General features: G+C 44.1%; 1 protein-coding gene across 2 annotated transcripts; it reads right to left on the bottom strand.

Moving 5' to 3' along the window:
- Positions 1-22,704, bottom strand: strip2 (striatin interacting protein 2; the record flags this gene model as incomplete). Of its 2 annotated transcripts, none has more annotated exons than XM_079184162.1 (22): positions 22,485-22,704; positions 18,236-18,305; positions 16,229-16,303; positions 12,940-13,074; positions 12,535-12,655; positions 11,581-11,649; positions 10,678-10,784; positions 10,276-10,403; positions 9,606-9,794; positions 9,000-9,050; positions 6,210-6,442; positions 5,291-5,356; positions 5,140-5,203; positions 4,722-4,793; positions 4,453-4,527; positions 4,128-4,225; positions 3,401-3,527; positions 2,246-2,346; positions 1,959-2,025; positions 1,741-1,845; positions 1,318-1,522; positions 1-251 (listed from the first exon to the last, which is right to left on the bottom strand). In XM_079184162.1, the coding sequence occupies exons 1-22, from the start codon at positions 22,593-22,595 to the stop codon at positions 1-3; spliced, it is 2,520 nt and encodes an 839-aa protein (XP_079040288.1). In that variant the 5' UTR covers positions 22,596-22,704. The 2 variants fall into 2 exon arrangements, with proteins under 2 accessions (XP_079040288.1, XP_079040289.1); XM_079184163.1 differs by having other exon boundaries at positions 22,575-22,704.
- Positions 22,705-23,128: the final 424 nt, after the last annotated feature.

Raw genomic sequence — 23,128 nt, 5'->3', positions numbered from 1 at the left:
TCAGGGATCCTGCAGCAGCCCCTCCCACTGGATCGGCTGGGAGAAGACCTCTCTCTCCAGCCACATCTCGTAGCTGTAGTGGAAGTCCTCCGGCAGCTCCACGCGCTGGCCCAGCACGCTCTGCAGGCAGTTGTCCACGGGCACGAAGTCTCCGTTCTTGTTCTTGTCATAGCGGCGGCCGTTGAACTTCTCGATGCTTTCCCGCAGGGCGCACTCCTCCGCCTGGAAGTCCCAGGGGCGAGCGTCGATATCTGGGGGTGAGAGGAGGCGACACTTCATCAGTCTCCAGGACCCTTCGTTTAATATACGTTTGAATGTTCACACTTAGACTTTTCCCCTTGAATCTACCAATAATCCTTTGTCTTAGTGAGGACACAACTGAATTGATTTTTTTTCTTCCATTTTCTACCTTATTCTCTCCCTCTTTTACTTTCTATCCATCTTTCTCTCCAACACTCATGGTGACAGATCACTCGGTCTCCCGTGAGGGACGGTGACCCTGAAAAGTCCCCCTTTCTCTGTTACCATGGCAACACCATCCAGGCTGTTGGCCAATGGCTGGTGGTGCGTTGGATTTCACACACGCACAGTACATACATACAGATGGGTACATATGCACAGATGTACACATCGACCATTAACTGAAGAATTAGAGTGTATTAACCGATATTAAATTAGGTTTACAGAGCGTGGGGTGAATGTGATCTTTACACTGCCGTCTGTGTTGTATTAATCAGCAAAGTGTGAAGATTAAGGACCACTGCTGGGACTAATTAGCTCCATGACCGTTTCCTTTATGAAGATCTGAGAGGCCAACTGAGCTGTGGGTCCAGGAGAATGACATAATGTTTTTTTTAAATTTAAGCTGCATTTGATAATTTCTTTGATATAATACTCTGAACACCATAAATCATGAGTTAGAGCTGCAACAAAGAAAAACATCCCATCCATACTAACCGACATACCGTGTCAAATAAGGTAGAAATTGCTTGATGGACATACTATCAATCCTTTCTTGGTTACTTAATTGGTCATTGTTTGGATTGAACTCTTTGTATTATGAGTTATTGTCTGTATAAATTGTGAAACATTCTGTAGAAGGCAACAAAAAAAAAAGGATTCATAAAATAAAATAAAAACGTAGCGCTGCTGTTGGTATAATCGGTTAATGTCCTATATCAAAACGTAGAAATCAAAAATGAAATCGAAGCACGTCATTTGCAATGAACTGTGGCCAGCCTTCTTTACCGGCTCAGCTAACCTCAAAGTGAACAGTTTGAACACTTCATGAATCTGGCTCCACAGACTGCTATTTACCATTTCCATAGGCCCAGTCGTCATTGAGCCTGTGGCGGACCTTCTGGTAGATGGCTGACATGGTCTTCATGTTGCTCTTCCTCCACTGGCGGCCCAGGTACTTGGTCTGGATCTTAAGCAGCTTGAGGACGTAGAGCTGCATCATGGCCTGCTTCACCTTCAGAGCTCTCTTTAGGATGGGGGCGGACTTGAACACCACCAGCATCTGAAAAAGGAATCAAATTGACTCGAGGAGCATGCTTGAGCGTGCTGTGGTGAACCAAAGGCACACTGCAAACACTTCATTGTGTAATATACCAATGGAAATGAACATGGACTGGCTGCTCTGTGCTGATGGATTTGTACACGCTCATAATGGGACAACTTGTTTGTAATTTCTCTTCGCACATCCGAGGGCCCACTGCCCTCGGAAGAATTACTCACCATTGTTCGGGAGTGTTTCCACTTGGTCAGCTTGTTCAATATTCTCAGCAGATTGATACAAGAGAACAAGTTTCTCCAACAGAACTGGTTGCTGTCTCCTGCTTCCTAAAAAGACACACGCAGGACACACATGTCACAGGTCACACTTTAGAAAGGCTCAAACCTTCGTCCAGTGAGGATCTATCAGGCGTCACACGCTGACCAGTGTTCTCACTCACCAGGCTCTCGGCCGTGAGCTCAGGCATCTCATGGACCACACAGTGGGGAAAGTCCAGCACACATATGCTGCAATGAATAAAAAACACAGACAAACACACTGATCACTTCCCAAATCTACCCGTCACTTTACGCACTGTAACGTCACTTGACTCCCTGGAAATGGAGACGCAATGATACAATTTTCCTGCGTCTGTTGCACCAAACCGAGCTCGTCTGTTGTTATACAGCGAAACGAGACGTGCAGTGCTTCCTGTGAAAGGCACAGAGTAGGAGACGAGGATCCTACCTGTTTTTGGCACTGATGTAGGACATGATGTTCTGATTGAAGAACTTGAGGATGAGTGGGATACAGTTAGCAAACACCAGGTGCTGGGAGACAATCTCGAACTGCGGGAAAGGAAGAGGCGGCAGAGTGGAATCATTTGTTTACACTCTTGGGGGGAAAAAAGCAACAACAAAAAATTCAACTCTTCTTCATTTTTTTGTTATGATTCTGCTTTTGTGGTCATTCAGTACTTTTTAGATGAGATGAAGGTCTGATTATGATGTTGATGGGAAAATCCATAACATAAAAATATGAATCCTGTAGCTGATGATCCTGAATCATTGATGAGTTTTCTGTGCGGGGAGAAGGTCAAGAACCAGGATTTCTATTCTCATACAGCAGCCATACAAATCCTTCACCTCATCCAAGAAGCTTTACTAAGATTAAAAGCAGGCGAATCATAGTTCAGTATTTCATTGACTGTGGTTGAATCAAATTTGCTCCGTTTTACCTTGTTTTCTGAATTTAAGAAATAATGTACTAGAGTCGATTTGACTTCTCACTGCAGCTGCATTCTGCTGATGTAATATAGTTTTATGGCAGCAGAGGGCGCTACCACTACAACTCTACAGAGCAGCCATTAAGAGTTTGAAGGAATGTCCCTTCTTAGTAACAGAAAATATCCCCGTCCCCATCGCTCTGAACCGAAAAACTGCTGATAAATAAAACAAGATGTAAGTGCTTGAAATGGGGCCAAATCTGCTCTATTAAAAAAAAAGAGCAGATTTCAAACCAGATGCCCTCTTTTCAATCTGTTTTCCATCATTATTGAGAGGAATGGACCAACTGTTCGTCTATCCAGCTGATGCAGGAGGTTGCGAGATGTGAGGAGGGGATGGAGGTGGGGGGGGGGGGGGGGGGGGGGGGGGGGGGCATGGGGTGAAGAGGAGGATGAAAGGAGGAAAGAAATAGCACGCTTGACTGGATAATCAGGTGGAGGGTATTGGAGGTAGCATGAGGGGGAGGTGCATGGAAAATAGGGTGCGTTTGTACTGGGGGAAGGCGAGATAGAGAAGGAGAAGAATAATGTAAAAGGAGAGAACGATAATGTGAGGTGCCTGTAGGAGGGAGGAGAGTGTGTGTGTGTGTGTGTGTGTGTGTGTGTGTGTATGTAACCTGATAAATGTGGTTGAGCTTGAAGTGTTTGAGGAGCAGCAGCAGCAGAGCAGAGATGGCCTTGACGAGGATTTCCTTGTGACGGTTCACGTCAATTCCAAGCTTCATGCTCTGAAGGACTGTGATACTGGAGGACACACACACACACACACACACACACACACACACACACACACACACACACACACACACACACACACACACACACACACACACACACACACACACACACACACACACACACACACACACACACACACACACACACACACACACAGTAAGGCCTTCAGGTCTCAAATATGAATACAGCTTTGTCTCAGTAACAGAAAAACTTTGAGAGTGACTGTTCGAAAACAAACAGATATTCTGATAAGTCTGTCAATGATGCACCTAAGGTTTCTCAACAGAGAAACTGTCTTTCAACTCTCTGGTTGAGTGTCAGCTTGTCTTAAACTAGGACATACTGCAGACCATAAAACAATGTCAGATGAAGTGCATTTTCACTTGTATTCTGTCCTGCCCAAATTTCCAGACAGAAACAAAAACCGTAACCGTATCAGGCTCACCACAGTATCAGTTATGGTGGTGAAATTTGACAACATACATCCATCTTTTATGTTCAGCTGTCTGATCTGAATGTGGCTCTAGATGTGGGCAAATGCACAAAAAACAACCCAGCACCATTAGAAAAAGATAAAGTAGTCACACTGCTTTCTACGGTACTTACGGCATCTCCTCAGGCAGCACATCAGCCAAGATGTTAATGGAGTCAGTTTTGGCTTTGGAGGTTGGAGCTGCAGCCAGCAGCAGCTTCAGGAGGGCAATCTGACACAGGTGACAATGCAGAGATCCATCAAATAATTGTTTAGCTACAATATATGTGCATCAGTGATGACAGGCTATTGATACACAGATTCTTTCCAAAAAAAAAAGAGAGATTCTGTCGGTTTACAGAGTTTTTAAACAGCCAAGGGAACATACATTTGGTAGCAAGATGGTGTGAATCCAGGGTCAAACGTTTGAGGAGGAATTGTTCATCATGAGCCACTCACCACGTACTGGGAGAGGTTAGGAAGCATGCCCAGGTAAAGCAACTCTGTTGGCGTCTCCGCCACCTCCTCATCTCCCTAAACAAAATTGAATTCACATCCACAAAACACTCACGTTTAGGACCCAATAACACAGCCATGTTCCTATCTTGATTGAATATTGCCCACATTAAATATTCAGTTCACCTGTCCGTGTTGCTTTAAAACAATAGAAATAGATTTACAGAGTTACTGTCATCATTGTTCAATCATTTCACGGGGACATTACTGACCAGACTCATGGGACACTGTTGCAGCTCGTCCTCCTTTTTGATCTGGACTTCAGCGATGGACACATATTTGTGCTGGAGAACACAAGAAAACCATAAGAATACAACACAAATTATACATAAACAATTAACACTTCTTCAAACACCTTTATATATACAAATGATATAAAGAAGTGTTAATTAGCATTGCTACCTGACACCCACAGGGGTATTCCTGTGTGTAACTACAGTTTGTTAAAACAAAAAGGTATGGATTTTTATGTGGGATTCAGCAGAAAGAGAGTATTGATTAAGACACACTCGGACCATAATGAGCCAAAGCACAGTAGAAAAAAGGAGAATAACACTGGGAAATCTGGGTATTAGTGAGTGAGTGAATGAGATGAGATGCTACACGAGGCAGTGATTTCCCCCCATTCACCTGTTTAAGAGTCTTGACGCTCTCGTGGATGGGTCTGGGCAAGCCCACCAGGGTATCTGTGTCACTGCAAAAACAACGCACAGTTACACCAGACTGGAAAGAAGACGCAGTTTAAAAGGATATCTTAAAAGGTCTCAAATGAAATGCCTACTTTCCCAGAGTAAACCCGATGAACTTGTTTCTGCTGGTTTCCAGGAAGTGCTCAATGTCTTTCTCCCTGCACACACAAAGACAGGCTGCAGTCAGATTTTGGATTCATTTGAGGGCACCTGCTGCCCCACATATGAGCAAGCAACCAAACGGACAGTTTTCAGGGGGAGCACTCGCATGTGTGCGCACACCCACACAAACACTGCAGGAGAGCCACAGCACGCATTAGCTTCCTCAAATCTCATCAGTCACACTGTGTGCTGCTGCTCTCCGTGAGCCTGCTACTAAATAAGCCCTGTATGTCGCAGCACTCTTGATCCAAAGACATGGCAATAGGCACACTTAATGATAAGGTTCGCCAATAGACAGACGGAATGTAGGTTTTCTGATCATGAATGCATAATAAATGGGCTGCTATGAAGCACTTTACTACTTTATGTCCTCTTGTCAGAAGCATTATTCATGCAGCCTGGGAAGACACCACACGCTACACTGTGAGGAATACACAGATGGAAAGCATATTGCTGGATGACAGCGAGGAGAGAAAACTGTGAGACGATTTTAACCTAACTCAAATGGTGGCACAGAATCAGGGTGGGAAACTGGCACCAGCTGCCAGCCAAACGGTGCGAAGTCGTGTCTGTGGGTGGGAGGCTTTCTCTACTCTACAGTGGTCAAAAAGCCAAATTTAGAGCTTTTATTCAATGGAATGGAGCTAAGTGCTTTTAAACTAACAAAGGGATCATTTTTGCAGCTACAATAGTGAGTATCAGTATTATTTATCATAGAAAGGTCTTACTAAAGCTGTAGCTTGTAATTGTTAGTGCTGTCCAACGTCCAAATACTCTTTACCAGTATTTTACAGTTAATGGGTGTTTGTTTCAGACTCCAAAGTGCAGAAGTGAAAACTGTTAATTAACCTGACTTTAGGGGCCCAGGGAAGGCCCTTGGGGAAGTTGACCCGTTCTGTGGGAGGTCTGAGGGGAGGCGGCGGAGGTGGAGGCTGGATGATGACGTCGCGATCCAAGGGGTCCACCTCGCCCTCGATGCCGCTGTCTGTGTCCTCGGGGTCCTCCTCCTCGTCCCGGGCGTCGTCGTTCTTGAAAGGGTCCCGCTCGTTGTACGTGTCCAGGCTGTCCTGCTTGACCAGGGGCTGGGAGAGAGAGAGAGAGGACAGGCGGTCAACTGCACTGGCAGGACTGCTTATAACAAGTGAAATGACCTATAAACACATACGATGAGTAATTAGCCTTATATTTAACATGTGGCAAAGTCCAGTTGTAAAACTGCAAATCTGAGGTATGACCTAAATCAACCACATAAACTTTACCTGATATATATATATATATTACCTTTAACCCATTAACAACATCTCCCAATTGCACTAACTGTATGAAGACAGTCGCAGGAATAATGTAAAGTACACAGCAGGCTACATTCAAACTGCAGCTATAGTGGAGCAGTTATCGCCTTAGGTATGCAACACTGGTGTGTCTTAATGACAGACTGTATTTCTGATATATCGGATGTGAGCAGCCTAAAAAAAATAACATTTAATCCAAATTTAGCATTAAGGTTTTCAGCATAAATGTATCCTAAAGGACTGGTACACGCGTTAAAAAGGAAACAGCAATATTATCCTTTTTTAAATGGTTCAACAATTTGGGAAACATTCTTATTCTCTTTCTTGCAGAGACTGAGAGAGAAAATAGATACCACTTGCATACTTGTCCGTTAGAGTTGAAGCTACAGCCAGGATACGGTTAGCTTAGCTTAGCATAAACAGCTAGCCTGTCTCTGTCCAAAGGCAACCACATGAGACGGCAAGCAACATTTCAGATTGAACTTACCACGCGTCTGCACTTCAACAGATACAGAAAACAAACGCAAGCAAAAGGCTCAGACTTATATTGAGCTCTTATCTACATAACAAACCCATTTCAGCTCAAGTGCAAAACACACATTCACACACACACACACACACACACACACACACACACACACACACACACAAACACTCAAGTGTCGCAGTTCAAACTATTTTTTTTCGATGAATGACTGTGACAATAGTGCAAGCATCAGGCATGAGTCAGCGTTTTTGGACATTAGTTGAGCTAGTGCAGTCGATGTATGGTGCACCAGTGGTAGTACCAATGCTGGACTATGTGAGGGGTGTAGTGAGTGTATGGTTGGGAGGAGGGAGGCAGGAGGAGGAGGTGAAACCGTGTCATTCGTGTTGTGAAGTCATTCTCTATGGAGAAGCCATTCTCTGGTATGTGGCAGGTAAAGCTCCTGTAGTGTAGTTTTTTCTATCAGGGTTAGGGGACAACCGCTTTCAATGACATCCATGTGAGAGAGAGAGAGAGGTCAACTGAGACCCAAAATGCAACACCTACAGAAGAGAAAGTACGGTCGTTACGATCTCAATTCACCTCCTCAATGAATGCATTTTAAGGACATTGACCCCTAGTCCAGAGTCTACAGTGCAAGGTGACTTTTGCGGACAAACCTGGTAGCGATGTGATGAAAACTACAGGGGAGATGCTACTAGAGGTAGATGTCGGAAGTGACTTTAAGGGACAGTGGATAGTGACCGCTCCAGCGCCAATGACAACAGCAAGCAAGTCAGCCCTGTTTCTCAAACCCCTCCCTCCCCCCCATCCAAACTGAGCAGCCCACAGTGGAGGAGGAAGACGAAAAAGTGTGAGTAGAAGAAGGGAGGGAGAGTAAGAGGTGTTAGTGGATGGTGTAGAAGGAGAAGAAAACGGTGGAATAGGCATGGGAGGAAAGGGGAGTAGGAGGACAGAGAGGAAGATGAGGAGCAGGATGATAAAAGCAAGGAGAAATATAAGGAAGAAAAAAAAGGAAACTGAATATAAGTCGAAAGAAATAGTAACAATTAGGGACATAAGGAGGATGGAAGTAAGATTTTTAAAAGTGTAAAGGGGAATGGAGGATATAGGCATGTATGTGTGGGAAATCAAAAGATAAGCATGAAAGGAGGAAGAACATAATGAAGGGAACAAGTAAGTATAAACAAGTAAAGGGAAGAACAAAAAAAACGAAATGGAAGAAAATATGCAATTGAATTCTAGGAAGATTTTGGGAAAAATATTTGCTTTCTTATTGCGAGTTAGATGAGAAGATCGATACCAAGTTTTCAGCCTTTACACTAAGCTAAGCTAACTATTTGTTTGCTGTAGCCTCATAAGTAGCATTCAGACATAAAAATGGTGCATACATTCTCATCTAACTCGCAGCGAAAAATGTTAAAGTGTATTTCCCAAATGTCAAACTGTTCCTTTAAGTATTGGAAATGAGGCAGCGAGTAGGATTGCACCGAAACCACTCGCAGCATCAAACTTCTGGTTTCTGATTAATTTCTTTCATAATAGACTATAGATTTTGTCCAATAGTTTGGAGTGTAATTCAACTTAATTTGGCAGAAAAAAATATTATTGTGTGAAAAGGGTCAAATTTCTGTTAAATGTTAAATATTGCTTCCTCAGTTTTTGCTGCATCCTGGTATGATTGGATGAGTTTAAATGACAGGAGGGGGAGGAGAATAGGAAAAGACAAAGAAAGAGAAGGGAGTCCAGAAAGAAGAGAGATTAAAGTGGGTGGCGGGGCTGTGGGAGACGAGTGCAAAAAGGCCAGCTCAGTGCAGAGAGACAATGCAGAAGGAAAAGAGGGAATTTGTGGGTAAAGACCTGCTTCTTGGGAAAGGGACTGTCTCCTTCCAAGCTATCAACAAAGGCACTCTGTGGGAACACAAGGAAGAGGGGCAATGAGAGACCAGAGTGCAGTTAGAGAGAGAGCCTGTCCAGTCAAAGCTCTATAACAGAGCCGCCCCAGCACCAATAACATCTCTGGCATCGCTGACTTACAACAGAGAACCAGTGACGTTGGCGCTTAAGAACTTTTAGAAAGCCGGGACCCGGAAAATAGTTGAGTTAGAGTTAGATGAGTTAAGGGAGGAAGTCTGTGGGATCACTTTAGAAACAGATGAAGCTGTTCAACAACAAAAAAGCGAATCATGGAAAGATTAGTCTTACATGTAGGTAGCATTTACAATGTCATGTTAGTAATAAAGTTATATACTATAGGGTTAAAGGTAGCAAACACACCTTTGCCTTCTGAAACACTGTCTCACATATGACATCTGCACGTTTTTGATTACCCGTAGTTTTCAATGAACGCATATTAAAATCTTGCATTTATAGGGAGGACAACGTAATGTGTGGCTGTAAAGTAACAAACACTACTGATTGTGTGTGGTTCGTGGAGGGGGGGGGGGGGGGGGGGGGGGTCTGTACCCTGCGGCTGCGGCGGCCTCTCTTCTGCTGCTGCTGCTGTTCAATGAGCTCCATGGCAGAGGCCGGGGGCGAGGCCGCTCTCATGGCCCTGACCACCTTGATGCTGTCCTCTGGCAGCGGGGGCAGGTTCAGACGCTCCCGGCCGCGCACCTTCATCTCCTGAAGCTCCTCAAAGCCCCCCAAGGTGAACTGGAAGATGAGGATGGAGAGGGGAAACACAGTGATTCACAGGCTTGTGAGCGGGGTGTATTAAGGCGAGTCAGGAGGAACAGAATGCAGGTGGATGCATCTTCACCAGACATTCTGTTAAAAACATGTAAAATATTATAAATAGGTGGTTGTAATGTAATGGAAATGTGTAAAAAAAAAGAAAAGTCAGTTTGCAATTACTAGTTTTAAATAAACAATACGATATAATACAGCCTATCACAAGCAAGTCATTTTCATAGCATAGTGAACCTAAAGGAAAACAATGGCTACCTTTGGTGGTCCCCGTTTATAATCTGTGCAATTTGTGGACAAAAACATTCCAAACTCTCATTATGGCTGTGCGGGTGAATAAGCAAATAGGAACACACTAACAAATGCACACGAACAAAGATGCAGAAATGCACAGAAATTGATTGACGCGCATAATGTGTCAGTGTTTGAACGGTCATAATGTACCAACCAGGATCGTCTTCCAGAGCAGCAGAAGCACTTTCTTCATGGGGAAGTGCGGGGCATTCATGCTGCAGAACTTGGTCACCATGGTGAAGAGGAGCAGGGCGAGGAGCTCTCCGTTGTACAGAGGGGAACCTGAGGGGGTCAAAGGTCAACGTCTGTGTTTTTGGATTGGATATATGAATATATGAAAGCACCTGCTAAGACAGACTCTCCTGTGCTTTAAGAGAAATGATGGCCATGAATCAGGGATGTTTTAGGTCAAAGGATTACATATTTATAAAAGTATACTACCACAGCAACCGCTATATTTCAGCAGAAGCGCCCGATATTTGTTAAACACACACACACACACACACACACACACACACACACACACACACACACACACACACACACACACACACACCTAGCTCATTCTTGAAGGCTTCTCTTGCTGCTCTCCATTCAGGTCTGTCATCCTCCGTTTGAACTCTAATGGTCTCCACTATCAAGTACATGATGCTCAGTAGGACTCTGCAAAGAAAAGAAAGACACAATACTCAGCTTGATCCAATGTGTGTGTGTGCGTGCGTGTGTGTGTGTGCGAGGTGGTCATTTAACTGGTGCCTGGAGCGATGATAATGGGCTTAAAAAGGTCAACAAGTACAAGAGACGATAATATGATGGAGAAAATGATGAGTGGCAATGAAAAGGGAAGTGCAAGAAGCAGAGGAGGATTGAATGCAACCTTCTGGTGCATATAAGTTTGAGAGGAAATCATTTGTATTCTCTGCCAGGATAACGCACCATGCATTCACAATTACCTGATGTAAGTCAGGCGGCGTTTTATCCATTGAACGCTTTGGTCGCTCAACAAAGCCTCACAGTTCAAAATAACTATAATGGTTTTCAATTTTGTGGAAGCAATTAGGTGCAGATCTACTCCTCTAGCCAGTAATTATTTGAAAGTGTTCGACTGGGAAATGCAGAGACGGGACTCTGCCTATGTGTGAACATACGAGTGTCTATATGTGGGTGTAGAGGGGTGTTCAGCATCTTTTTGTTAAAAAAAAAATCAATTTCAACTAAGCAGAAACAGAAAATGAATTTGAGGGAAAAAGAATATAATTAAATGTTGTGTGTGTGTGTGTGTGTGTGTGTGTGTGCGCGTGCTTGTGGCCAGATGACAGATAGGGAAGCATGAAAAATAGAATATCTTTTTTTAAAGATTGAAGAATTGGAAGACATTTGTGTACTTATTTGCTTTCCTTCTTGTGTGAAGTGAGAGGAATGTGGAGTAGGCTGTGAGTCATGTGGTTGTGTTACCTACCTGAGCTCTGTGCTGTCTGCCAGAGAGATGGCAGGCTTCCTCACCGCACTGCTGCATGCCTGGTTGTTACTGCAGACACAAGCAAATATTTGCATCATTTGTTGTGCTTTATTTGAAAAAGAAGAGCCAGTCTGTGCATACACAACAAAAAAAAGCATGAAGATAAGGTTATAATGATCCAGAGTTTTTAAACACACAACCTCAAGTCTCATTTTTCATGCCTTGCTTACACTGCTTTGCTGTGCAGCATGTCGATAGGCCAGACTGTGCCACGATGCCTCAGAGGAGCTTATGTAACAACAAAGAAGCGCCGGATCCCAACTGAGGCCGACTCCAGCAGCAACAAAGCCCACTTGAAGGAGGCGCTGCCGCACCGCGTCCTCAACGGAGGGATTGAAGTGTGGAATCACAGGCGGTGTGTTTACTGTATTCCTGCATCTCTTTCTCTCTCTCTCAATCTCTGTCTGTGTCTTTCTAGCCACATAAACCTTGGGAGGGAATGAGTGGATGTACTGAGGGACCAGAGCTTCCAACACGGGAGGATACTGAGCGAGAAAGAAACATCGACTTTTTCGGGGTTTGAACCTATGAGCTTTCAATAACAGGCCACCCTATGGAAGATTTCCAGATTTCAGGATAAAGGTTCCCTTCATCTGAGAAACATGATGGCACTCCCTTCCTTTACTGCCTGCAGGTCATCACCCAAGGGGGCTATACATTTATAAAAAGGCACCGGCAGGTCTGCGCTGCCTATTTCTATGGCTTACTTGCCATTTATGTCCCTTTCCCAAACCCTCGCGTATTGTAAATACATGAGCAGCAGTGAGCTGTAATCTTATCTATTATCAAGCAAATCCAAGGTGAAAGTGACATTGTAGCTGGTGGTTTTGGTGGCATTGTTTTTTATTTGGAAGTTTTCTTGAATGACACATATCCCCAGCATATTCTACTCACTCTATCTCCATGCTAAGCAGCTCCAGCAGTGCCGTGAAGATGCCCATGTCGTAGAGCAGAAAGACATTGTGTCTGGACCAGTGGAGCACATCCACCTCTGTGTCGCACTCATCAAACACTCCTGGGGAAAAAAAAAACAGCAAAGAGAGTAATAGTTTACAGCTCTAACTGTGACAGCGTGGCGCGTAGAAAGACACTTTTGACATATCGCAGCAGAAAATGAATGATGGCTGAATTCCATTTAGTTCTGGTATTGTGCATGCTGGCTCACTGTCACACTGCCGTGGCTTACTAGGACACCGGGAGAGAGCAGCTCCATCGTCAGTAGACGGTAATACACCTGTGCTGTTCCTGCTGCTGTGAATAAAGGCCTAATGCTGGTTGTACTGTATTGGTCCCACGCACCCTGAGCCAAGTAGAGGATGGCCCTGGCCACCTTCAGCCTCTTGTCTCGGTCCGTCACCTCCAGCGCGTCCAGCAGCCTCATCACATAGGACCTCTGCTCCTCCACCGTCAGCTCGATCCACCTCCGGCCTCGAGCTGCAGGAAGGACACGGCAACACAGTAGGGCAAAGTTATTTCATCTTCTTCCTCTGCCTCAGACAGTGCAGGCTACTGTGACATCATACTCATTCTCTTTTCTATCAGTCACTGTACTCGTTATCATCTGGTTTAATACATTACGTGAGCCACAGTGCGTCATGTACGGTAATGTTATTGTGAGCACCACCTCGATGCACAAAGACAACTTTACAAGCTAACTGCAAGTCTGCATGTCCTGCATAATTGGGGATGGACTCATTTCTTACTGCTGCAGTTTTTACTCCCTGTAGTGTTTCCCTTACTCTTTACTTTCTGCATGTCACACCGCTCATGTCTCCTGTCCTCCTTCCCCATGTTTTATAAAATATTAATCAAACTGAGATTGCTCGGGAAATCGGGGGACTGCAAATAACTGACCTGCCGCGTGTGGCAGATGCTCTGCTGTACTCTCGCCTGGCAGGTACTTTTAAATATCTCAGTCACAGCCTGCCAACAGTCGGTTTGCCCGCTACACCCAGTACAACGGTGTACAGACTGCCACCTCCTCCTCCTCCTCGACGTCACCAATGACGAGGGAGCTCGTCTTCGTGACGCTCCCCCTCATTTCCCCCACCTGCCGATTGGAGATGGTGTGGATGGGCCTAAGTACCTCTGCATCAACTTGAAGAATAAACTGAGCTTTGACCAACACACCAGAGACATCGAAAACAAAGACTCTGCCAGCCACAGACTTAAGGGCTCTCGCAGTCAAACGCCACCTCCTGCTCCCCTCTGTATCGCAGCAGTATTGAACCCATCCTCCTGTACTGCGCCACCTGCTACTTCACCACGCTCACCCTCGCGTATAAAAGACAAGCTCCTGAAACATTTGAATTGGCCTCCCCCACTCCCAACCGGCCTGATGTTTGTTTACAGCCTGTGAAAAGCTCCATTCCTCTATAGAGGACTACAAAGAATGAATCTGAATCTAATTTTGGTAAAACTGCTACCTTGATCTGGATATTCACAGCACTCATGTTGTTGAACTGTGTGTGGAAACATAGAGGCTGACTGCCGCTGCTTTGAATGCGTCTGTCATTAGCTTTTAACATTATGTTCTGGCCCAAAGCATCAGCTCTGGAAATAGCTGAACGCTGGCGAGTGTTGAATAAGACAGAGCCGTGATTAACAGAGTCCGTGGTGTCATGAGGAGAGACCAGCACGCACAAAAAAAAAAAAGTCTGCGACTTCTACTACTACAAAAATTACAGCTTTTAAAGACATGCACGCCTTTTTTTTTTAAACAGTGTTAGTCTTCTATTCATAGACGCTTCATTTCATTACGCGGACAGTAATAAGCATTAAAGCATCGTAACATCATCATGATCGGTGGAGCTCAGCAGCGCTTCTTCTTCCTCTGACTTGTGCTGTCTACTCAAGTCAGGAAATACAGAAAATGCTGTCTAATTTCAGCACTGTCCCCAAAAATCTTCCTTTACTTCGGTGAAGAGCTTAAATGAGACACGCTGTGATAATCACAGTAATTCAGATGATTGGGAAGTCGTGGCTAGTGGTGAAAAAAACATTGATGAGCACACTGTCAGTGGCCCTGTCATACACACACACACACACACACACACAAAGAGCACAAGTCATAGAGGAGAACCACTCTCTGATAACTAACATACACTGCCCACTGAACACACACACACACACACACACACAGATACACACTCGCTAATGAAAAGACCATAATGCAAAGAGGCAGCTCTGTGCTCTATCTCTGTAAAACAGCAGCCGGAGAAGCTCTCATCTAATCCTGCTATTCATTACCGCTCAGCTTGGAGAGGAGGTGACAGATGAAGAGGATGAGGCTCGTCTCGCTCTTTTTCGCGAGCAAATGGAAAAGATGCCACAGTGACTAGAGACCTTAATGGCGTCTTACTTTGGGTTTTTTTACCAGCGTGATATCTGGGGTATGTCTCTAGATAATATCATCACCCCAAAAACCTTCTTCCATTGCAACCAAATGCAACATATGGTGAAAGATTGCAACAAATGATGGTTCTTTATTCTCTCTTTTTATGGAATATGTTACTTAGAACTAAACTTCATCATTTCTACACAAGACATATCTGGTAAAGAGACATTGTATTCAAGCTTAGTCTCTTGTCAGACAGTAACTCATGTTGGAAGAGCTGCCTAGTTCTTGGTGACCATATATTAAGCACATGGTTAGGATGGGCCCTCCCATGTGAATCTGTGGGGATATCCATTCTTTGAACGGCTTATAAGAGCAGAGCTTTGATGTGCCTGGTCACCCGCCTCACACAGGTCGGCTTAAAAACAAACAAAGACAGCAGCACAGTGAAGAGCAACGCCGGCTTTTGTTGCACTTCAGATGTGAGAACACTGAGCCCGACACATCCCCTTTACAGCTTTTGGTGTAAGGCTGAGAAAACGCACCGAGCAGCAGTGAAATGTTTTAACGATCCCAATTGCAACGTCAAATTTGTAAAGTAACAATCCTAAAAATAGATTTTTTTTTTTCAATGGAATGAAGAAAGAAAATAGAAATGAAAGTTAACGTTGCAGCGCCAGCAGGAGTTCCTGAGTGCTGCAACGCGACTACGTCTCTGCTTTATCCATTCATTCCTTTCACTTGCAATTCCCTTCAACACATATTTTATCATGCGTGTACTGTGTCGTGAACATTTTGTTTAAATTAACCTTCATCATCTCACTCATGGTCACTCTTATCAAGCCCTGAAATGGAGCCAACGGGGCCGGTCAGAGCTGCACAAAAGGACTCGGTGACAGCGGTCACACTGTTACAGGAGCCGTCAAGGTCTCTGTGATAAACATTACGGGATGTAGACTTCTGTGTGTTTGCCAAGATCCTACTTTGTTGCGCTCCATACACAGTGGGAGTATTTGTGAGACAATTGTGTGTCTCAAGCACAATTGGGGCTCAGTTTTTTTACTCTTCGTGTGAGCCACAGAGAGCGAGGGGAACGACGCACCTACAAGTGATCTTAAGACATCAAGGGATGTGCAGGGAGCATATCTACAGCCATTTAATATATCTTATAATGGGCTTCACACACACACACACACACACACACACACACACACACACACACACACACACACACACACACACAAACAGTACCATGGCTCCTGAAGTCCTCCTCAAAGTAGTCTCTGTTTAGGGCAAACTCTGGCTCCTCTGTGTAACTGTAGAGCTCTGTGGACAGAAAACAATACAACAGAATTAGAGCTGAAATGATAAGCCAATATATCAAAATAGTTTTTTAAGCACATTTTTATTTGTATGTCATCAGGTTTCATAGATCAAATAATTAATAATTTAATGAAAAATAACAGATTAATCGATGATGAAACAAATGGGTAGTTACGGCCCTAAATAGAATAGAACAGAATGTAATAGAAATAGTAGACAGGTGCACTCCTGCAGGTAAACTGTGCTACCCAACAAAAACAAAAACAATCAATTTCCTCTCTCCTCAGTGGTGATCTCCTCTGTTTCATGCGCAGTCGAATGATTGGTCACGTCGCCATGCTTCTCCTCCTGTTCTCAGAACAGGCGGCACTACGCGACCCCACGAAGCTGTCGCTAGAAAGCCGCTGTGACTGTCAGTCTGTTTGTGTGCGTTTGCCAATGTGACTAACACTCAGCTGCCACATGCCATCCACCAGGAGGACAATCAATCGAAATTATACACTTGAAATGAACTGTAACGTACAATCAGAAACATCTATGAGCGTCGTTGAATTCTATTCTTCTGTCTTTTGTGCACCTTTGGGCATTTATAATTCAAGATCCAACCATGCATGAGCTGTTACCAGATACACAGATGCTGGAACAATACAGCAGTTCTGAATGTATAATCATAGTTCTCATGATTATGCATAAAATGAGTCACACAATGTGTCCTATGTCTGGAAAACATGTCAGGACGACAAGATGTTGTTCTGTGCCTTCTGCTGTGTGTCAGCTTTTTGTCTTGTCTTAATGAATAACGCTGTAACATAAAACAGCTGAAGAGAAAACCTGAGGAATGCAGAAACAGCATTATATTTTACAATCGATAGCACATTGTAGTCTGTATGCTAAGTAGAACCAGAGGTATTACTGCAGGAATCCTGTGGGGGAAATCTCACGTCAACCAGTCATAGTTTTAGGTTTAAGTCTGAATCAGTTTGACAAGAAAAGAGAATTGGATAAAAGCTGACGAAAGTGCAAAGAAGGACAGATTCAAGCAAGTCACTAGGCCGGACGTGTGCATGAAGGTACAACATGACAATCCAGATTTACAAATGGCAGTTTGTGCCACAACAAGACAAAGAGTCGACAGCCACAGGGCTCTGAGAGACCGTACAAAAAGCACAGCTGGGCTTTGAGCTACATGCTAATGTTAGCATCCTGACACGCTCACAAAAACAATGCTAACATGCGGAGGCTAAGAAGGTATCATTTTTGTGTTATAGTTCAGTGTGTTAGCATGCTCGGCTGATGGGAATGTCATTAGTTTTGCAGATACTTGTTAATTCACTAAAATACTGGACAAAGTTTGACCTGATGGCAATAGAAGAAAAGTCTGGAGATCATCAAATTCATTCAAATTCATCCTCTGGGCACCATGAATGTCTGTGCAAAATGTCACGGCAGTCGATGCAGTAGTTGTCGAGATATTTCTCGAAAAGCGAAAATTGTCAACCTCATGTTGGCAAAAGAGGAAAAGTCAGGAGATCATCAAAGTCAATGGGATTCATCCCCTGGGGACCATGAATGTCTGTACAAAATGCCATGAAAATCCATCATATAGCGGTTCAGATGTTTCAGTCTGGACCAAAGTGATGCAACGACATCACCATTGCTATGTCCATGTTACTAGCATGGCTAAAAAAACAGATTTTAATAAACAAGATATGTAGCAGACATGGTGGCAGAATCACAAATACTTCTTCTTAGATGACATACATTTATTGAACCAAATCTAATCGTATCACTCTAACTAAGAGTAAGTACATTGAATGCAGCTGCTACTGTATTAGAATGTGGTGCAAGCTTTTGTTGCAGTTATCAGGGACATACATGTTCATTTTCTAACCACTTGGTAGAAAAGTGTGATGTTTAGCAGCTGGTCAGTCTTACCTGAAAGCTCAGCAGTCAGTGCGTCTGTGTCTCCGTACTCAAACTCCAGGTTCGGAGACTCCATGGAGCTCTGCGAAGAGCAAAACACTCATTTGCGTATACATTATAGTACGACACTGATCTCGGCTAAATCACAGATGTCCCGACACCCACGTGCATAAACATACTGCAGGCAATTCACATTTCCCAACACCTACTGTACCACTACTCTGTACTCCACTTACGGTCAGGCACTTCAACTCCACACATCACCCACGCACACTCTTCAGGCTCGTTCACAGTTTCGTTTCATCGTGTGCACTTTGCAGTTTTGATTGGCTGCTGAATATCCAGGCGGCGTTGATTAGTCATTTACATTTTGTTTCTCTCTCTCGCATCCGACTCACAATTACAGATGCTCTCTACAACCAGCTACAGCTTTGATCAGACCGATTCTCTCCCTGACAAAGACCCAGATGTTTCGGTGGAGCAATAAACTGCAGTGAGTAATGGCCCCGGCCCCTCGATTCAGAGCAGATTAGCTCCCGTATGCGGTCGAGGGTCTCTCCTGGCTCTGACTTTATCCTCACCCTGTGATTAGCACGAGACAGACTGCACACGTTACGTTTTTTTTAGCACACGCTCGCCGGCTCCATGCAAATTGCACAAATGTCCTCACATTTAGTGCAGAACCTTAGAAGGAGGCGGGCAGACACGCTCACATAGAGGCCCACATTTTCCAACACTGGAAGAAGACTTCTCTCTAAAATAGATGAGCACTTCATGATATCAATAACCTTGAGAGTGGAACCTGGTTATGATTACCGCCTGGGGCAAATGGAGGCTTAATAGTAGGAAGAGAACAGGCTGGTGGCTGGAACATTCTTGGTATTTTTTTATCTTTCTTTTTCAGGAGAGGATGTGAACTGATGAAATTTCCCTGAAGGGACGATTAAAGATACATTTTATGTTAATGAGAACGAAAAAAAGAATCCCTCCTGGCAGCACTGGGAGGCTAAAAGCTACGAGTGTTAGATGTGTTTAACCCTGTGAAAATTGCCTCGAGGCCAGGACTGTAAATAAGGATGTGCTCTGAGTCATCTATCCTGGTTAAACAAGTCTGTGTGCTGTCATGGAACGGTCTCCTATAAATACCTGCTGCAACCAAGTCAGCACCAACTGAAATATACCGAACGGTCAGCTGGAAGTTTGTTTACGAGACTCGATGTCATTACTGCACTTGTAAACCAGGAAATGAGAAGCACCTGGGAGCGCAGATGATGCGACGAACTGGCCCACACCTTTGATCGCGAGTGAAGGAAGCCTGTGGGCGTTTGTGGCCACGTGCTGCCTCACTTTTACCATCTGCAACAAGTTCTGGAAATCATCATGAAATCAACCGAAGTGGCATTTTTGTCCAAACGTACTTGTTTATTTTGCAATATTTCTCCACTCTTTAAATTCCAGTGCATTAATTAAGAAGATGAAAGTACAGGGTGGCCTTGCAGTTAAAAGCACCATAATGTCTCTTATAAAATCATGCTCTTCAGTCCCTTCAGCTTCCTACACACTACACATAATGGTATGTTGTTTATGGCGTGTATAGCGTCTGCTTAATATTGATCCAGCTGCAAGAGGTCGATCACGTACACCACTCTCAGTACCCGCCGTTATATATGTGTTGAAATCATTAATCCATTTATATCACAGGCTCTTATTGCTTAACTCACTGTAAAATGTAAAAATCAATGCCAATCAACAAGCTCTGTTGATATCATCTGTGCTCCAACACCAACATTCACGTTCACTTCCTATTTCATCCTGCCGTCCGATGCTTCAGTCTGTTACGAAACGGGGCCAAGACTAGTAATCGTTTTCATTATCGACTAACGTGTTGATTATTCTGATTTATTTATGTGTTCGGTCTATAAAAAGGCAATCAATACCTGCCTCCAAATATCTTGTTTTGTCCAACAGACAGACCATCAAACTTTGGATTTCACACAGCCCAACAAACAGTGATGACATCACCAGCGTGACATAATAACGCTGCCGATGTCATCAGGGTTATCTCGGCTAGGACTTCAAATCTATTGCAGAAAAGTCAATATTACAAACTGGGTGTGTGGAGTTTGAAAGACATGGTTTAGAAGACAGGGAGAGTCTAATGTAAAGACGATAATGGTAACATTAAGGGAAATGTAGGATCCAGCATTCTTTGAGCTTGACCCATATTACAGACTAAAGGTTTTGATAGCTCAACTGAAATAAAGTACCACTAATTATTTTAACAAGAGCCATCCGTTTTGTGATGAATTCATTAACCATTTAATCTATTACGTGTCAGATAGTGGTGAACATTTGGTCTTCAAATTGCTTTATTTTGTCCAACCAACAGATCACAACAAAAAAAATATATAACATTTGCAACAATATAAAACAGAGAAAAGCTGAAAATCCTCACATCTGAGCAGCTGGAACCAACATTTTTCTTGACAATTTTACCCGATAAATGACTTTCACGGTTATTGTTGTGGTCAATTACTATTACAGGTAATGAATAATCGAACAAGCAGCTTCATCCACCGTCCGTCTGGTGAAGAACCCACTGTCACCCAGGAACACGCTGCGCCGGGGGACTCGACTTGCCCCTGAAACCGGAGTGGTCGTTCTTTCCAAACTCAACTGGGATGTTTCTTTAATTCCCGTGAGCATCAACACAGGAGAAGCCTGTCTCTCTCTCTCTGTGCTCCTACTGCTCCCTGTCTCTCCTTCCTTTTCTCATCCAGTCTGTCTCCCCTCTCTTCCGCCAGCAGATAACGAACGTCGCCCTCGCTCCAAACTGGCACCGCTCCTGTGCCCCAACGCTCTGCACCACATCAGTGGGCAAACACTGGGCGCAATGTCAAGGCAGGCCACCCCCACTCCTACACAACATATGCCACATAGACAAGAGACGACTGCTCTACCCAGCACAAGTGAGGGACAATTTACACATGAACGAATCAGATTCGAGGCTAACTTAACAGACAGACACAGGAGCCTCAGTTCCAGTGCAGTGGCCAGGGAGTATCAGCATCAACATATGGCTTTGACGTTTAGTGCTTTCAACATGCATGTCATTCACCATCACCAACCACTCAACCCCAAATCCAACGGCTGTGAGATGAATATGCTCTAATTCCCTCAAAACCATTCACTGTGCTCAAACAATAACACACACACACACACACTAGGGGTGACTGGATTTTTGCCTGGACGACAGCTTTGACCGTTTAAACTCCTCTGATGTATCTGGACTGAGGAACTCCTGGAATGAAAAACACATCTTCTCATTTTTTCATGAAGGGAAGAATTATAGCTGCACGTGCACTAAAAAAAAAAGAGGCATCATCAGGCTGAACGTGAGCCATGCTGCTTCCATGTTCAGAGAAGCAGAGTGGACTTGCTGGTCCATATTTCTGACGGTGGCTCCAAACACTATTAAAATATCTGTACATGCGTACACGTAAACTGGTACGTCTCAGCATCTATGATGGGATTAAAGGATATCTTGTAAGGTTGCTGCTCACAATTATTTGGTATTCAAATGATTAATTGATGAATGGAGAAAATAGTTTGCAGATTAATACATAATGAAAATTATTGTTGGTTGCTACCTTAAAGTCAAGTGCACTCATGCTCTTATACAATATATAATATTACATATTACCATTAACCTGCAAATGCTTACTATTAGTGTGCGATTTGATGAATTACTTTAACGTAGACAATCAAAATGTATTTCATTCTAGTCAATAAATCAATGAATTGACAGACAAACACAATGTTAACTATTGATAAGGAGATTATAATTCATGGAATATTTAACGCAGGAGAATAAAAAAAATCCATAAATATCAAATGACTCTAATTTTGAGATATGCTTGGTGGTGGTGAGGGTACTCTGACTTCACATTTCACCTCCTGCATTCTCCACGTTGAGGAGCACCACTGTGGGATTACTGCTGGGGGTTATTTATAGGAGCCGGTTGCCAAAATAACACCTCGGTGTCTGCCTGCCTGCCTGTCTGCATGCTTTCCAGCCAAGACGTCGACTCACTGCAATGGAAAGGACATTCGGCTGGACGGAAAGCTACCCAGCAACAACACACCACCACACGAACACACGAACACACTAACACACACACACACACACACACACCTCCAGTGCGCTCCTGTACCATAAGCGGGTTGTAACCGACTGCACACAATCGCCTCTCCAATTTACCTCCGACTCCTTCGGCTGATCCTTGAACGCATCTTTCCCTTTCGGCCTCTGCCTGTCGCCGTTATCGTTAAGGTTATTAATGATAGGTACCTCCATGTCCTCCGCCTGCATCTTTCTCGGTCGGTGCGGCTCACTTCCCTCTCCGCAGATAGTGCATACCGGTCCGGTGGTGAGCTGTGACTGCACCGCGCCAGGGGGAGCACCGGCTGTAGAGCCCAAGTTGTGGATCTCCTCCTCCTCCTGCTACTGCTCGTGCTCCCCCCTCTCTGTTTGGTTCACCGTCCCCGTGCGCTCCGAGAGGGCGGGGTTAGAGAGTCAGCAGAGAGGAGCATCAGCTGACCACCTGAAAGTTAAACGAGGTGGTGTTACGCAGGGTCAGCGCGCTCATGTAGAGTTGATGGCTCAACATGCAATAGTAGGACTAATATATATACCAATATATCAATATTTATGTAAATGATACAGAGATTTGTCATGACACAAACATTTTTAAATTCCTGATTTTCACTGGAGGTGCAGTCAAAGTCTGTAAATGTTAATGTTAAAATGACATATGCACCGTTTTCCTGTAAATCCCTTCTGTTTGTGAAGGCAACTTGGATGGCGGACTCCGCCACTAACAGTGAAAACCTAGTACAGAATGT

The sequence above is a fragment of the Pholis gunnellus genome (genome assembly GCF_910591455.1).
Source record: "Pholis gunnellus genome assembly, chromosome: 22".
Lineage (NCBI taxonomy): Eukaryota > Metazoa > Chordata > Actinopteri > Perciformes > Pholidae > Pholis > Pholis gunnellus.
Note: the sequence above shows the minus strand (reverse complement) of the source record. Positions and strands in the feature narration are given on the sequence as shown.